The sequence below is a fragment of the Saimiri boliviensis genome, chromosome 9, assembly GCF_048565385.1.
Source record: "Saimiri boliviensis isolate mSaiBol1 chromosome 9, mSaiBol1.pri, whole genome shotgun sequence".
Lineage (NCBI taxonomy): Eukaryota > Metazoa > Chordata > Mammalia > Primates > Cebidae > Saimiri > Saimiri boliviensis.
In genome coordinates, this window is record NC_133457.1 from 88,033,339 (window position 1) to 88,046,039 (window position 12,701).

A 12,701-nucleotide genomic window follows, 5' to 3' on the forward strand; every position below is an offset into this window, starting at 1 on the left:
TTACATGTGTGCCCATCAACTAAAGTAAACTTTATTATTTGAAACAAATACAGAGTTTATTCCTTGTCTTCTTCGTTAAAATGCAACTCCACATGCCAGTCCTATGGTATGACTGCTATACAATTCCAAATGTCACTGAGCTCTTTTCAAGTCAATAAGCCTTAAATCAAGGGAATTTGGTGCAAATAAACTATTTTCAGTTCTCAGAAAGTTTGTGGGTAAAGTGGTAATTTTTTAAAATATGGAACAGTTTTCCAAGGTCTCAATGGAAAATATGTTTGGGTGGTTAACAGAAGGACAGAAATTGCTTTGTCTCTCTTTTTGGAAACAGGACTACTTTTGAACAATTAGGGCAACTTCAGGCTAGCAACTGTACTCTCTAAAGGAGTAGCACCTTCTAAAGAATTGTGTTATCCCAGTGGATCATGTTGGCCAGGATACAAATTCAAGTGCCTTAATTTCCCCTAACAGTGTGCACAAATATCATGTTAAAAAAAAAAAAAAAAAACTCAACAGGATATCCTCTGTGTTTCTGGTAGTATATCTATTTACAGAGCACAATTCAATCTAGCTGAAATGTCTATGAGCTGCAAAATATGCTTCCATTTATGCAGAACCATCTACCATTTATATAACCCTTTTCTTCTGTGGCTTGTTTAAAATAATTCTTGTCAATATGGCCAAAAATTTTTTTGCTAATTTGTGGATATTTTCTACAGTCATTGTTATGTAGAAATGAAATTACCTAGAGATTTTAAACAGAGTTTTGATTCATCATAGTCAGTTCACAGAAACATTTATTTCCTAGTTCTGAAGCTGTCTTTGGTTTTCAGATATTTTAAAAACATTCTAATTCTGTAAGTCATTCAAGGAAATTATACTTTGAATAATAATCTTTCAAAATTTTAGGATACAGATTGTTTTTAAAGTATCTCCAACTTCAGATTATTGTCATTACATTTAATTTGTTAAAGATATTTTTTTCCAATTTAAACATAACTCTTGTTATTTGAATCTCATTTTCCTTTTAAATTTGTCTGCAGTTGACATTGGTCTGAAAGTTGGAACATATAACAGATATAGTAGCTTACTGAATTTATATTTATTGACTGAATGGCTAGAATCCAATTGTTTAGAAAATTACAATTTATGGGAAATTGGTTGATGCATTTAATTTTCTATTCCTTCTTTCCCTTAGATGGATTCATCAGTTAAATATTTTGATCATTATATTTTACCACACATTATCCAGAAAAGGTAAAATCAGAAGTGATTGCAAAGGAAAAAAAATTATTTGCATGTCTTTGCAAATCCATCTCTCATGTTTGCTTGAATGCAGTGGTCTTCTCTCAGTTACTCAAACCCAATAGGGAAATTATTTCCAGCCTCAGGGATTTGCATACATTGTTTTCATTTTCTGAAATGAGATTTCCTTCTTTTCAATAGTAGTTCTCCAGTCTTCCTTTTTATAGCACTTCTCCCAGTTTACAAATGCATTTCCTAAGTTTCCCCAGAAGACTCTATGGTCCTTGAACCCTTGAATTTTATTTTGTTCACCACCATATTCTCAATATCTATGGGCACATAGTAAAATCTCAAGAAATAACATTGTTGAAGTCAGGGACAGGACCATAATTGTTATATTTTTCCCAATGCAAAGCATCTAACAAAAAAGCAGTTTGAAGCATTTTATTTTGCTTTATAAAATGAAGGTGAAAATGTTTTGAGGGAGCCTTGCCACAACTCTGCTCAGTTTTGCAGCCTCATTAACTTTTCCCACCTGTAGAAGGAAGGTGATAGTGGAGAGGTGCTCTTATTTTTTTCTTGGAAACTATCAAAGTTTTAATGAACTTTGTTTTTTGAAAAGTCTTCACAACAATAGTTGGCTGATAAATTCAATCAAAGCACTTGATACTTTTATAATTCAATCATAAGTATAAGAATGGCCTTACAACCCAATTCAGTGCAACTTGAACATCGCTGGCACATTTCGAAGGACTCAAAGGTTCTTTTTATAAAGTCAGTGTTATCCTTAAGTAAATGCTTCCTTATTGCTTAGATACTAAGATAAAAATAATTTGTAATAGAAAAGAGAGTTCTGCATAAGAAAAAAGTTTTATATGATGAACTTCCAGAAACAATAGTAACAAATCATTTTAGAGACAGTCATGTAGACATTAATCAAAATGAAGGCAAATTATTTTATTTGAGATGGTTAATGTATGTGATGTATCTTTTACATGTGAGGCATAAAAACAAAAAGCGTGTTATGCGCTTGTCCTCTCACAAACTTTACCACCGTATGAGCAAAGTAGGTGTTACCCAAATTGTTTTGGTCCTGCATCCCTCTCAGTAAAAACTTTCTGAGCACAGCTTTGTAAAGTATGTAAATATATTGATTTATAAACACATAGTACCATACTAATTGCTTATGTAGCTTATAAATTGTAAAACTAAATGCTGGGGTTATAAGAGTGAAAAAAGGCCTTACCAGAGTCTTGGCTGTTTCCAGCCAGCTCTATAAACTTTTTTCAGCAGCTGTCTATTACCCAGTTCCAAAGCTGCTTCTACATCTTCAGCTATTTGTTATCAGCAAAAAACCCACCTTTTGGTACCAATTTTCAGTTTTGGTCTGTTTTCTGATGCATATTGCAGAATATTTGAAACTGTGTAATATATAGGAATCAAAATGTATTTCCTACAGTTGCAAAGGCTGGGAAGTCCACAGTTGAGAGGGCATATCTGGGAAAAGTCTTCTTGCTAGTGGGGACTCTCCACATGCTAGGTAGCACAGGGAATCAAATGGTGAGGTGACAGAGCATGCTAGCTCAGGTCTGTTTTCCTCTTTTTATAAAGCCACCAGTCCCCTCCCATGATAATCCATTAATCTATTAACCCATTAATCATGGAGACTCTTAATTTCCTCTTAAAAGCCCTCTCTCTCAAAACTGTCACATTGGGGATTAAGTTTCAACATGAGTTTTGGAGGGGATGAACATTCAAACTATAGTGTAACACTACGTGCTTACCCTTGAAGATGGAAGACTACAAGCCTCTAAAGCAGTTTCAACTCGCTTCCGGTCTGCTGAAAACAAGCGATATATGCTGTGAAGTGAAAACATAACAAAGAAGAGAGGTTTAAATGGCATATGAATTACAACACTAATTGATGATTCCAAACTCAAAATATTCCATTTGGTCAAATGTATTTATTATTTATATTTAACGAACTAAAAGATAACCATTCCTCCATGCATTTGCATCTGTCTTCAGAACGATCAACCTGTGTTCTTTTTAAAATTAAGATATCTAGTATAAAATAAATATTTTAGGACTATGGTGCTGAAGCAATTAAAAAATATTACATTATATAATCTCTAATATTAAGCATTAACATAAACATCCATATTAATTTTGTTCCCTTGCTACTACTACCTATTGCCCCAAGGTGTACCTTGCATTAATAAATTTATTTTTAAATTTTTATTTTTAAATTAATTCTTTTTTATTTTTATTTATTTTTTTAGAGACAGGATTTCACTGTGTTGCTCAGGCTGGAGTGCAGTGGCATGATCCCAGCTTACTTCAGTCTCCACTTCCCATGCTCAAGTGATCCTCCTGCCTCAGCCTCCCTAGTAGCTAGAATTACAGGCATGTGCCATCACAGCTGGCTAATTTTTTAAAATTTTGCAAAGATAGTGTCTCACTATGTTGCCTATGCTGCTCTCAAAATCCTGGTCTTAAGCAATCCTTCTGCCTTGACCTTCCAAAGCACTGGGATTACTTGCATGAGCCACTATGCCTGATTTAATTTGTTTATCTGCAGAAGCTTTCTAGCAGCCTGTCAAAAGTTAAAGACTTTTGGCTGAATACAACCTAGAGATGGACTTTTTTTGTTAGTGATCTCCTTTAGACAAGGTTTGCTCTTTGCTTTTTCTTCCTCCTCCTGACCTGTTTCATCATTTGCATTCCCTGCCTGGATCCTGTTAGCATCTGAGGTTGCAACTCCTGCTTGAGGGCTACAGTCATCTTGGTAGAAAGAAGCACTGAGGTCAGCCAATTTCTACTCCTAGAATAGATCTGAACCTCAGATGGCCTTTTGGGCTTAGTAGCAAGGTTCCCTCTACTTCCTCCACCCGCTTCCTGCTTTGGTAATTCTTGAAAATGATGCCAGAGGAAAGGGAAGCCCCGGGGATATGTCTATGAGGAAAGCAGCTGCACTGCCACGAGACATGTATGAGGGAGGATGGGGCTACCACGCATTTCTACACTCCCACTTAAGCTGCTGGAGAAACAAAACAGAGCCATGGCAAGAATTCAGATCTTTGAGGAAAATAAAATGAATAATGAGAAATGCTCACGAAGCTTACTTTTTGAGAGGAATACGCCCTTCTGGAGTGACTTGCAGCTTAAGTTTAGTATAGCTGTTGGAGAAGCAGAAAAACAAGGGTTTGATTTTTTTAAAAAAAGCTTTTTTCTCTTGAAGAATAAAATATATTTAAAAAGGCCCATGCCTTTGTACAGTTCACTGAATTTCCTAAAATTGCCCAAGTCTCCACAGATTGGCACCCAGATTAAGAAATAGAATATTGTCACTTAAGCAGCATTCCAGAAGTCCTTCCCAAACCTCCTGCCAAAGGGAAATGTTATCCTAACTACAAATACCATAGATTACTTTTGAACCTTACATAAATGGAATCGTACTCTTGTGTTTGGCTTCTTTCACTGAATATTATGTTTCTGAGACCTAACCATATTTTGCTTATTGTTTGCTTACATATTCATTGTCAGAATGAGAACTCGAGGTCACTGCTGATGAATGCATACATTGGGAATTCTACTTCAGGAAGCTGCACACACTAAGGCCGAGCAATCCCAAAGCTAGATGTGTGCAACAAAAATATTAATAATATGTTCACCAAAAGACATGTCGACAGTAGCTATTCATAGGGAGGCATCTTTCTGGAATAGACATTGGTAGTAAAGATTAGCCAACTAGCAATAACATGCTATGTTTCAGATAAAACATGTTATTTACCCCTGTCTCCTTTCACTAGCATTGCATGGGAGAACAAGTCTTCTAGAAACATTGCCTGGAAAACATGTTCTAGAAGAAGGATGACAAAATCAAAGACAGGATAAAAGGGAGGAGGAAGAAGGGAAGGGAACAGGTAGAGGCATGAAGGAAGAGTCCTTAAGGTAACAAACTCAGGAGAGAAGGCAACCCTACAAAAAAGCTCTTAAATGAAGACCTGTGAGGTACTGACTAAAAGCAAAAGAATTCGTAGAAGAATAAAAAAGGAAGGTGGCTGAGGTATTTGGTCTGGAATGATGGTTATGTCTTACATAAGAAGAGGGAAGAGAGAACAAAACAGAGAACCACCTATTAATGTTTCCACTTGTGGTTTTGATTTAAAGACTTCCTAACCTCCTGAGCAGCCCCAGCTTCCAAAATGAACACAACCAGCTTTCCTTGCTGCTCATCATGCCTAAGTCATTATTTTCCTTGGTCAAACAATTTTTAGAAAGTCTGTGGCAATTCCAGAGTGATCTGGCCATTTGTTTTGCTTTTCTTTCCTTATTTTCTTTCTTCTCTTTCCTTTAGATTCTTTCTCTTTTCTTACTAATACTGGCTGGGATCATCTACATGAGACGGAATCAGGACGACAGCCTATTGATTTAAGTAGTCAGGAAGTAATTGTAGCATCTATCAGACATCTGTAACTCTAGAGAAATGAGAAACATATGCTCTTCCTCAGATTAATAATTGATAGGACACAGGCAGATGTAGAAGCATGAGATTATCTGAAATTAATAATTTTTAGTTCTGAGCACAGCTGCCAGGATTTGGTCTCTGTGTTGTGTGTCAAAAGCACTGACATTCATGTGAGCTCAGCCAAGGTGTAACATCAATGTGCAGCTTGGAGGAAAAGCGATCTTTCTTGGAAGTCTTCCAATTCTGAACAGGGGAGGTATCAGTTCTCTAGCAAATCCCAAAGGAAAATTTATGTTTATCAATGTGAGAAGGTGGTGCAGCATAAACAAACGACTCACAAAGGAGAAAGGAAACTGACTTAGAAGAATCAACGCCCTTAGCAATAAAATTAGAGTTACTTACGCTTTTTCCAGAAATGCATCCCTGGACATGTTTTGGGCCAGCAGGTTTGTTGCCAAACTGAAAACCTCATTTGTCCATTCCTGAAAAATGTAAATCACACTTGCATTAGCTTAAATGCTGAACAGTCATTAGACACATGCTTTTAGCTTCGCTTCCAGGAAGACACATTACTTCAATGTATATCCCAAAGGTGTTCTGTTTTGTTTTATTATCCCCTTTTTGAGTAAAAACGACACAAGTAAATTCAAATCCTGGAGGGACTACTCTTTTCCTAAGGAGATATTCTTTGTACATAAAGTTCTTTCTGCTTTTTAAAATTTGTATAAATAGAAAATTGCTGTTTCTTTTTAAGAGGACGTAAAAAGACGGCAAAATATAGCTGCAATAGGGAAGCAAAATTATTGCTTACCAAGCTTTATGCAGGCACAGAAGAGTGTTTCACAATAACTATATAACAAATTAAAAATCAATTTTCCTCAAATTAGATATTTTAAACTGATAATAACTACTGGCACTGGTTTCAAAAATATGTTTCTGGTATAATATTTTATAGGCTCAGGGTCAAGCTTTAGACATTTCCATCTCCATGCCAACTTTCTGCACTGGTAGAAGTATTTATAATTGATAGCAAGATACAGTTTTGTATGTTTATCAGGAGCTAGTTCCACATCAGAAATAGGTACAGTAAAGGCATTAAAAAGAGTTGGGGAAATTTAACTTGGTCTGAACTTTTAGGTTGAAAGCCAAGGCCTCCATTATATATAGTCCAATAGGAATAAAATGTGAGCCACATAGGTAATTTAAATGTTCCAGCAACCACATTAAAAAAAGTAAGACAGCATACCACTGGGTCTTACTTCTGAATCCAGCTTGCCACTCTATGCCTTTTCATGTGGGCATTTAGGCCATTTACATTCAAGGGTAGAACTGACATGTGTGGATTTGATGCTGTTGTCATGTTGTTAGCTGGTTTTTATGCAGACTTGTTTTTGTGGTTGCTTTCTAATGTCACTGATCTGTGTACTTAAGTGTGCTTTTGTATTGGCTGGTAACCATCTTTCCTTTCTATATTTAGTGTCTTTTTCAGGAGCTCTTGTAAGGCAGGTCTGGTGATAACAAATTCCCTCAGCATTTGCTTGTCTGAAAAGGCTATTTCTCCTTTGCTTAGGAAGCTTAGTTTGGCTTGATATGAAACTCTTGAAATTTTTTTTCCTCAATAATGCTGAATATAGGCCCTCAATCTCTTGTGGCTTGTAGGATTCTACTGAGAGGTTTGCTATTTGTCTGATGGGCTTCCCTTTATAGGTAACCTTACTTTCTCTCTAGCTGCATTTAACATTTTTTTTTTTCTTTTATTTTGACCTTAGCGAATCTGGTAATTATGTGACTTGGGAATGATCTTCCTGTGAAGTATCTTGTGGGGTTATCCGCATTTCCTGAATTTAATGAAGGCCTCTCTAGCAAGGATGGGGAAGTTTTTATAGATGATATCCTTAAATATGTTTTCCAAGTAGTTTCTTTTCTCCTCATCTCTTTCAGGGATGCCAAAGAGTCACAGATTTTTTTTCTCTTTACATAATTCCATATTTCTTGGAGGTTTTGGTTGTTGCTTTTTATTTTTTCTTCTTTCATGTTTGACTGTCTCATTTCACAAAGTCAGTCTTTGAGCTCCGAGATTCTTTCCTCGCTTTGTATATTATGCTCTTAATACTTGCAATTGCATTATGAAATTCTTGTAGTATGTTTTTCAGCTCTTTCTGGTCAGTTGCATTCTTTTCTATACTGGCTATTTTGTTTGTCAGCTCCTCTATTGTTTTATTATGATTAGCTTTCTTGGATTGGGTTTGGATTGGGTTTCAATGTCTTCCTGTATCTCGATAATCTTCATTCCTATCCATATTCTAAGCTCTCTTTCTGTTATTTCAGCCATCTCAGCCCAGTTAAGAACCCTTGCTGGAGAACTAGTGTAATTGTTTGGGGAGAAAAGGGTACTCAGGCTTTTTGAGTTGCCAGAATTCTTATGCTGGTTCTTTCTCATCTGATATGAGATATCATCAGATATTCCTCCAATCTTTGAAGTTGTCATCCTTTTTTTTTCTTCTTTTATCCTATTTGATAACCTGTGGGTTTGATTGTGGCATAAGATGGGTTCAGTCAACTGGTTTCATTTTATTTTAAGTCCTAGGATACATGTGCAGAACCTGCAGGTTTGTTACATAGGTAAAAGTATGCCGTGGTGGTTTGCTACACCTATCAACCTATCACGTAGGTATTAAACCCTGCATGCATTAGCTATTTACCATGATGCTCTCCCTCCCTCCCTCACTGACAGGCTCCACCCAGTGTGTATTGTTGTTCTCCTCCTTGTGCCCATGTGTCCTCACTGTTTAGCTCCCACTTATAAGTGAGAATATGTGGTGTTTGGTTTTCTGTTCCTGTGTTAGTTTGTTGAGGATAGTGGCTTCCAGCTCCACCCATGTCTCTACAAAGGACCTGTTCTCATCCTTTGGCTGCACAGTATTCCATGGTGTATATGTACCACATTTTCTTTATTCAGTCAATCACTGATGGACATTTGGGTTGATTCCATGTCTTTGCTATTGTGAATAGTGCTGAAATGAACATACGCATGCATGTATCTTTATTGTAGAATGATTTCTATTCCTTTGGATATAGCTAGTCAAGAGATTGCTAGGTCAAACTGTACTTTGGTTTCTAGGTCTTTAAGGAATTGCCACTGTTTTCCATAATAGTTGAACTAATTTACATTCCCACCAACAGTGTAAAAGCATTCCTAGTTCTCCACAGCTTCACTAGCATCTGTTGTTTCTTGACTTTTTTTTTTTTTTTTTTTTTTTTTGAGACGGAGTTTCACTCTTTTTACCCAGGCTGGAGTGCAATGGCGCGATCTTGGCTCACTGCAACCTCCGCCTCCTGGGTTCAGGCAATTCTCCTGTCTCAGCCTCCTGAGTAGCTGGGATTACAGGCACGCACCACCATGCCCAGCTAACTTTTTGTATTTTTAGTAGAGACGGGGTTTCACCATATTGACCAGGACGGTCTCGATCTTTTGACCTCGTGATCCACCCGCCTCGGCCTCCCAAAGTGCTGGGATTACAGGCTTGAGCCACCGCGCCCGGCCTCTTGACTTTTTAATAATGACCATTCTGACTGGTGTAAGATAATATCTCATTGTGGTTTTGATTTGCATTTCTCTAATGATCAGTGACGTTGAGATTTTTTCATGTTTGTTGGCTGTATAAATGTCTTATTTTGAGAAGTGTCTGTTCATGTCCTTTGCCCACTTTTTAATGGAGCTTTTTTTTTTCTTGTAAATTTGTTTAAGTTTCTTATAGATTCTGGATGTTAGGCCTTTGTCAGATGGATAGACTGCAAAAAGTTTCTCCCATTCTGTAGATTGTCGGTTCCCTCTGATGATAGTTTCTTTTGCTGTGCAGAAGCTCTTTAATTATATTCCATTTGTCAATTTTCACTTTTGTTGCAACTGCTTTTGATGTTTTTGTCATGAAATTTTTGTCCATGCCTATGTCCTAAATGGTATTGCCTACTGGCTTCATTTCTGAAAGATTTTAGGGGGCCAAGGCTCAGCTCAGGATTCCTGGACTGCATGTTCTAACACTGGGGGATTTGTATTAACCCAGCTTTATTCTCTGGCCCCTCAAGATTACCAACCCGCTGTGCTGGAGGGGCAGGGGTGCTCCTGGACGACTGATCACAACACTCTGATGGGTGGTGCCAGCCAAAGCACTAAGTAGGGAAGTGGCAGCAGGATCCATTCCTGTTCCCATGTGCCAGCAGCAGTAGCAGTGGCACCACAGTGGGGTGCACACTCTTAGGCTACATCAGAGGGCTAGTGGGTGCCAGGGTGCTGGCCTCTGTGCCGGCCTTCACAGCAGTGGTGGTAGCAGCACAGTTGGGGGGTTTGGGGACCCCCTCCAATGACTGTGCATGTTAGCTAGCACTGCTGGTGTTAGCACAGGAGCAGGGTGCTGGTGAGTGCAGGACTGTGTGCCCCTTCTGTGCACATCCATACTAGCATTGGTGGGCACTTCACGATGGGGCAGGTTTGGGGCAGGTCTGCTGGTTTTTGTGTCTAGCTATCAGCATTTTGCAAGTAATTAACCCCTTTGATATTCACAGCTACTCTAGGAAATATATTCTGTTTTTACTACCTCATTTTACAGATGGGAGAGTTGAGGCATAGGGGCATTCAATAACTGGCATAAGACCACATAGTTAGTTACCAGTACACCTGGGATTTGAACTTCGGAAGTTTGCAATAGCAAAGACTTGGAACCAGCCCAAATGCCCATCAATGATAGACTGGATAAAGAAAATGTGGCATATATACACCATGGAATACTATGCAGCCATAAAAAAGGATGAGTTCATGTTCTTTGCAGGGACATAGAGGAATTTGGAAACCATCATTCTCAGCAAACTGACACAAGAACAGAAAACTAGACACTGCATGTTCTCACTCATAAGTGGATGTTGAATAATGAGAACACATAGACACAGGTTGGGGAAAATGTATTCATTGTTTTCAAAACTGGAGAGGTTTTCATTTTTTTTAAGTTTGAGCCCAAACACAGGACTGTGTCAGTATCAGTCCTGTTGGCAAAAACAACATGCCACATGGTGGCTGCCTGTTGTAAATGGTATCATGATATGCAAGGCCCTGGACCATGGCTGCAACCTGATACCAACCAGCTGGAGTCACCAAAAAAGGCACAGTGTACTTTCAAAAATATATAGTCATTTAAAGAGTTATTTGGGAAAGTAAAAATATTCTAAAAGGCATACTGAATCTCTCATCTATACAAACACACACAACACACACACACACACAAATACATATACACACACACACACACAAAATTGTGAGCCAATGGTTACTCTAATGAATTATAAGGAATAACAAATGATAATAACTTTAAAGCAGGTATGGTAGTTGTCCCCACCCCTTATCTATGGGGGATATGGTCCAAGATCTCGAGTGGATGACTGAAACTGCAGCTAATTCTAAATCCTATATGTTTGCTCCTGTATACACATACATACCTATGATAAAGTTTAATTTATATATTAGGCACAGTAAGTGATTAACAACAATAGCTAGTAATAAATTAGAACAATTATAACAGTATGCCAGCATCACTACTCTTGAGCTTTGGGGTCATTGTTTACTAAAATAAAAGTTACATGAACTGCAATACTGTAAGCCGCCTGATAACCTAGTCAGCTACTCAGTGACTAATGGGAGGTGAGCATATACAGCGTGGATACATAGGACAAAGAGTGATTTACATCTCAGGCATAACAGACAAGGATGGTTTGAGATTTCATCACACTACTTAGAACAAAGAGCAACTTAAAACTTATCAACTGTTTGTTTCTGGAATTTTCCATTTAGTATTTTCAGACCATGGTTGACTGTAGGTAACTGAAAGTAAAACCACAGAAGGGAATACTGTATTTCCAATGTGTCTGATTTGCAAGCCTCTATTTATTGCATTACACTTAATTCTTTCATAGAATATTTTTTAGGGAAGTTTTAGATTCACAGTAAAATTGAGTGGAAGGTAGAGACTTTCCATATATCCCATTCCACACTTGCATGGCCTCCCCCATTAGCAAAACTCTAAACTGGAGTGGAGCATTTGTTAACAATTGATGGACCTACATTAATACATCATTGTTCACCCAGAATACAGAATTTACATTGGGGTTGACTCTGGTGTTGTACATTCTATGGGTTGGAACATATCTAAAATGACACATATCCACCATTATTGTATCACACAGAGTAGTTTCATTGCCCTAAAAATTCTCTGTGTTCCACTTATTTATCCCACCTTCTATTTAGTTAATATTTAAAAGTTCCTGGGATAGATACTAATTTAAAACAAGATATTTTAATATTGGTGAGACATGTAAAGTTCCTATTTTTAAATGCTTCATATTTATTTTTCATTTATTGGCAAACATCTATTGCTGTCATTGATAATGGTGTTGTTTTGATTAACTCTCCTCATAAGGGGACGACGGCAGTGTATGATCTGAGTAAGGAGGAACATTGTGTGACTCAGTCAGTGTTGCCTCACCTGGCTGTGCACATTTCTCTCACTACTGGCACGAATCAGAATTCATCCTGCTGAGCATTTGTCTTAATGACGCAATGAAGAAACTTTTCATGGTGAAAGATGATACATGAGCTGGAGAACCTTTTGTTAAAATCAGAAAGGACTATCTGATAACTCACTGCACTTACGATACTATACTGAACATCTAGAATTTTGGAAAAAATTCTGGTATAGTTTCTCTGTGTTAGGTAGTAGTGAAGATCTTATAGCATAGTCAAAGTGTTCTCATTTTTATCTTATACTCGAAGAGAAATGATTGCTAATCATACATAATTACAAAAAAACTCTAAATAAACAAAAAACTAGAAAACATATTAGAATTCAATATTATCATGATTAGGACAACTAGCATAATAATATTATTAAATCAAGAAAAGGTGCATAATTATTTTCAGATCATGTTATTCAAATGTCTT

General features: G+C 37.3%; 1 protein-coding gene across 2 annotated transcripts in view; it reads right to left on the reverse strand.

Annotated features, from left to right (window-relative positions):
• The window catches only part of PLCB1 (phospholipase C beta 1), a 724,287-nt gene that overhangs the window by 221,009 nt on the left and 490,577 nt on the right, over window positions 1–12,701 (reverse strand). For both annotated transcript variants that reach the window (XM_074406258.1, XM_074406259.1), the window contains exons 5-7: window positions 6,119–6,198; window positions 4,371–4,424; window positions 3,030–3,105 (exon numbers count right to left, since the gene is read on the reverse strand). In XM_074406258.1, the coding sequence (XP_074262359.1) occupies window positions 3,030–3,105; window positions 4,371–4,424; window positions 6,119–6,198 (210 nt within the window). The remainder of the gene's footprint in view (window positions 1–3,029; window positions 3,106–4,370; window positions 4,425–6,118; window positions 6,199–12,701) is intronic.